The sequence below is a fragment of the Danio rerio genome, chromosome 23 (assembly GCF_049306965.1).
Source record: "Danio rerio strain Tuebingen ecotype United States chromosome 23, GRCz12tu, whole genome shotgun sequence".
Classification (NCBI taxonomy): Eukaryota; Metazoa; Chordata; class Actinopteri; order Cypriniformes; family Danionidae; genus Danio; species Danio rerio.
Window position 1 is genome coordinate 48,755,084 of NC_133198.1, and position 4,917 is coordinate 48,760,000.

Consider the following 4,917-nt stretch of genomic DNA (forward strand, 5'->3'; position numbering starts at 1 on the left):
GGATTACAATTAAAATCCAAACTCAAAACACATCTGTCTAGAGCAGCTTATTCTCTTTAACCCGACTGCATTTTTAAAGTTTGTACTGTATTCTATTGACTTTTATTGTGTTTTTACTTAAACTGATGGTTCTAGCTGTCCTGTACGGTGACCTTGAGTGTCATGAAAGGCACCTTTGAATAAAAATCATTATTATTATTATTGTTATTATTATCATGACCCCTACCCCAACCTTAAACACCCCGCGCAGTAATGTGAACATAATAATTAGTGCATATTTTACAGTGTTACAAATATGATGCTTTACTGATGTTTACTTAGCTGTATCCCGTAAAGACTTGACCCACTTTGAGCTTCAAATACGCTCTTTAAAAACGTAAACAGACTGAATTCCCTACCTCTACATGATTTTATGGCAGTGTTTCCCAACCCTGTTCCTGAAGGCACACCAACACACATTTTCAACCTCTTCCTAATCAAACACACCTCAGTCAACTCATCTGGGACCGATCTTTCAAAACTAATCCACTAGGATTTTGGATAACAGATTGGATCAAGTTTTGAGAATGGGTTTTTCAAAAGAAAAAAACAGATCATGTAATCCAGTCTTGGTTTTGATCCAGATCAAACCTTCAGTTTTGGGAGCTTTTTTTTAAGATTTGGATCACTTTGATCCAAAAAATCTGGATTGAACTGATCCCATCTGGGCTCATTTTTTTAAAAAGGTTTAATCCGGATAAAATTGATTCGGATTTAGTAATCCTGTTTTTGTGATACGTGATCACGTAATCCAGCTTACTTTTTGAGCCAGTTTTTCGGAGCAACATCAGATTGGATCAATCTGAATTGTCAATTTCTTGTTTTTATAATTTTTTTTAAATGTGTGTATTTTTATTTCAAATAAATATAAAGTTATATTGACCCACACTAGCTATTCTACTTGCTGCTCTTTACATATCTAGAGTTCTACATTGTGATTTTCTCTCCTGTTTGAGCACTGCTTATCCAGATTTAGTGATCCTGAAAAATTCCTATCCGGATCAGATTGATCCAATCAGATGTTGCTTTGAAAAACTGGCTCAAAAAGTAAGCTGGATTACATAATCACGTATCACAAATCTGAATTAATTTTATCCGCATTCAACTTTTTGAAAAACCTGGATGTCTCAGATAAGGAAGACATCCAATGATGAGTACTGTTGGTGTGCCTAAGGGAACAGGGTTGGGAAATACTGCTCTATGGTGTGTGGCAGGGCTGCAGATGCAGTGTCAGCGCCCCCTGGCTGTGGAGCTGCAGGAGACGCACAAACTCCTCTGGCATGCGGTGCATATATGGGCTTGGCTTACTTTGGTCATAATAATGGTAAGGAACGGGGTTTTCCTGCAGGTCGGTGCCGAAGGGCCAAAATCCGTACACGTGCACGTGCTCACACATTTCCAGTGCAGCGCTAATTAAAATAAATCCCGAGGAGAGGCGGGGCTCCTTCAGGCCACGCCACTTCCAGAAGCGGTCCAGAGCACGCAGGTAATGTGGGTTGAAAAACACCACCGGCTGCTGAGGTCTGATTGGCTGCAGGACTCGGAGGACCCGGAGGGATGGCGAGGTGCAGAACCCATATGCAAATGCAGGAATAATGAGGGAGGAGTTTCCGTACACACTGATACGCTCCACTAGCGGACCCGGATCCTGCTCCATGGTTTTGTATCTACAGACACACAACAGGTTCTAATAAACACAACTGTACTTTGCATTGAGATGTGGTGCAGGAAACTTTAAAGGGACAGTACATCAAAATTGATAACTACGTCTTCATTTACTCATCCGTCTGTTTCAAACCTGTTTGAGTTTCTTTCTTCCGTTGAACACAAAAGAAGATAGCTTGAAAAATGTTGGAACCCACTGACCAATTCATAGTATTTGTTTTTCCCTACACTGAAAAAAAGTGTTGCATGCAGAACTGTTGCAAACAATTTATTTGTGTTGAATTTAAACAAATAAATTAAATTGAATAATGTTCAACTTAATTTGTTTGTTTAAATTCAACACAAATAAATTGTTTACAACCGCTTAACGTAAAAAAATTTAGTAAATCCAAGGAATCAACGTTGAATAATTTTTTTCAGTGTATTATGGCAGACTGGTCACAGCATTCTTCAAAATATCTACATTTGTCTTCAACAGAAGTTAGAAAATGATTAAGGTTTACATCCGTATGAGGGAGGAATAGTGAGAAAACTTTCATTTTTGGTTGTACTGCCCCCTTTTAAGGCAGATTATCTGCAATTTTAGGATAGGCAGTGGTTTTGTCTCACTGAAATACTTGTGAAATGTGAAATTAGGAGTAAAAAAACATTTAGGAGTCCCAAATTGAAAACTGACATGAACATTATTATTATTATTATTCAAATGATCTCCTAAATTGGCAAGTTGAGCTATGTTTAGCCTTAAAGGTGCAGTATATTTAAGTATTTAATATTTAATATTTAATATTATAATAGTTAATCACTGACACCCAGTGGTTGAACTAGGTATTGCACTCCTGGATCAAATCAAACGCAAGCGCAGGTTGCCAGATTGAGGACAAGAGATAGTGATTTAAATCGCGTTCTGTCTATAAGTAATGGCACGCAATAGAAGGAATATTCTGCATATTAAAAGGAGGTTTTTGTCCTAACCAACACCTGAAATGTATATATTAGAAACAGCTTCTGTGTCTTGCAGGTGAACAACAGGATAAACTGACAGTGATCAGCTCAGGTGCAGCTCATGTGCTTTATTCAGAGTTAAATGCTGATAATGTGAGTCTGAATGCCATTGTACAGGACATTTATTGTCGTACTGCTTCAAGCACAAGATAGTTCAGCTCAGATCTGGAGAATAAAATAAATCGTTTAGAACTGTGACCCAGTGATTCAGCATCAACATTAATCATGTTAAAGAGCTTTAATATGTATTCATTAGACTATAAAGCTGACCATTGTGCTGGAGTGCAGTAAGTGCACTACTCTGCGCATCTGAATGGCTGTGTTTACATTTCTTTCTTTCGTCTGCTGACAACAGCCACATTGCTCATCACTGTGCATCTCGTCACATAGCATGTTAGGAAACGGGGTTACAATGTGACCTGCTCACCTAATGTTTACACTCCTGATATTGATATTATTTGCTTATTATTAACCTCATGTGGAACTCTGAATCTGCATCTCATTTCAGAGTCTGCTACTGTCCACCAGAGGTCACATTTCGGTCACGAACACACACTTTTAGATCCTTCCTTCCTGGCTAAATAAATGAAAAACGCTGTTTTCCACCATCTGGCAACCCGCAGGGCTGAAATATAATTGGCTAAGCTGGCATTGGGCGGGTTTAATGACCAAAACAAAGATAGCCATTCCGGCACGTTACACACGTGTTCACAGCAGAATATCTGACTTCAGCATTGTGTCTCACATAAACAAGAATGTTCACTGAGCATGTTTCTGAATATCTGCACACATGTGATGCTGTTTTAGGCTCTAGAAGAGTCAAACACTCACTTACAGCACATTTAAGATGTTTTATGAATACGGGCCCTGATTTAAAGCTTTAATAAAAAGTCATTTAAAACCTTCTCAATATAGGTGTGTGTGTGTGTGTGTGTGTGTGTGTGTGTGTGTGTGTGTGTGTGTGTGTGTGTGTGTGTGTGTGTGTGTGTGACTGACTGTGTGAGAATCTGAGAGGGGTTGATGTTCATCAGATCTGTCTTCAGTCCAACATCGCTGTCATTAACCAACGCTAAATTAAACCTGAAAAAGAGAAGGGGGAATTATGTTCAGTCTGTGAAAGCAGTTGCTGCATATTTTAAAAACAAAATATTAAAGATAAACGCTTGGTCATCTTGTGCTAAATGAATGTATTCTGTGAGGTACAGATTTAGTACATTCATGGGTATATATTTTTAAAAATAATGATTCCTAATACATAATAATAAAATAATAATAATAATAATGGAAGTAGCCATCAGAAGATGGAGACACTGTGCTCATAAAGGGATGGACATGGTCAGCAGCAATACTCAGGTAGGCTGTGGCGTTGATGATCAATTGGTGCCACCACCACCAGCCTGAACCGCTGATACAAGGCAGGATGATCCATGCTTTCATGTTGTTGAGGCCAAATTGTGACCCGAGCATCTGAATGTGTCAGCAGAAATGGAGACTCATCAGAGCAGCAACGTTTCTCCAATCTTCTATTGTCCAGTTTTGGTGAGTCTGTGTGAATTGTAGCCTCAGTTTCCTGTTCTTAGCTGACAGGAGCGGCACCCGGTGTGCTCTTCTGCTGCTGTAGCCCATCCGCCTCAAGGTTGGACGTGTTGTGTGTTCAGAGATGCTCTTCTGCAGAGCTCGGTTGTAACGAGTGCTTATTTGAGTTACTGTTGCCTTTCTATCAGCTGGAACCAGTCTGGCCATTCTCCTCTGACCTGTGGCATCAACAATGTTTCCTCTTTGTCGGAGCATTCTCTGTTAACCCTAGAGATGGTTGTGCGTGAAAATCCCAGTAGATCAGCAGTTTCTGAAATACTCAGAGCAGCCCGTCTGACAGCAACAACCATGCCACGTTCAAAGTCACTTAAATCCCCTTTCTTCCCCATTCTGATGCTCGATATGAACTGCAGCAGATCCTCTTGACCATGTCTACATGTCTAAATGCAGTGAGCTGCTGCCATGTGATTGGCTGATTAAAATATTTGCATTAATGAGTTGCTGGACAGGTCGTTAAACAGCCTCAGAAGAAATGAATGATGGGATGTTTTTACCGGATGACGAAGTCTGCGCTGTCGATCTGGCGTCCACAGCTGCTGTTCTTCAAGATGCCACTGCTGCCGACAACAGCACAGAGACCCAGAGCACCAGCAGACCAGGGGGAGTCCTGCACAC

At 40.1% G+C, this 4,917-nt stretch overlaps 1 protein-coding gene across 4 annotated transcripts in view; it reads right to left on the bottom strand.

Moving 5' to 3' along the window:
* Nucleotides 1-888: 888 nt before the first annotated feature.
* st8sia7.2 (ST8 alpha-N-acetyl-neuraminide alpha-2,8-sialyltransferase 7.2) overlaps nt 889-4,917 on the bottom strand; it is a 20,087-nt gene continuing 16,058 nt past the window's right edge. For 2 of the 4 annotated variants that reach the window (XM_073939464.1, XM_021473741.3), the window contains exons 5-7: nt 4,797-4,909; nt 3,703-3,786; nt 889-1,706 (exon numbers count right to left, since the gene is read on the bottom strand). In XM_073939464.1, coding sequence (XP_073795565.1) covers nt 1,238-1,706; nt 3,703-3,786; nt 4,797-4,909 — 666 coding nt within the window. In that variant the 3' untranslated portion in view covers nt 889-1,237. The remainder of the gene's footprint in view (nt 1,707-3,702; nt 3,787-4,796; nt 4,910-4,917) is intronic. The other 2 variants (XM_073939466.1, XM_073939465.1) reach the window with 2 other exon arrangements.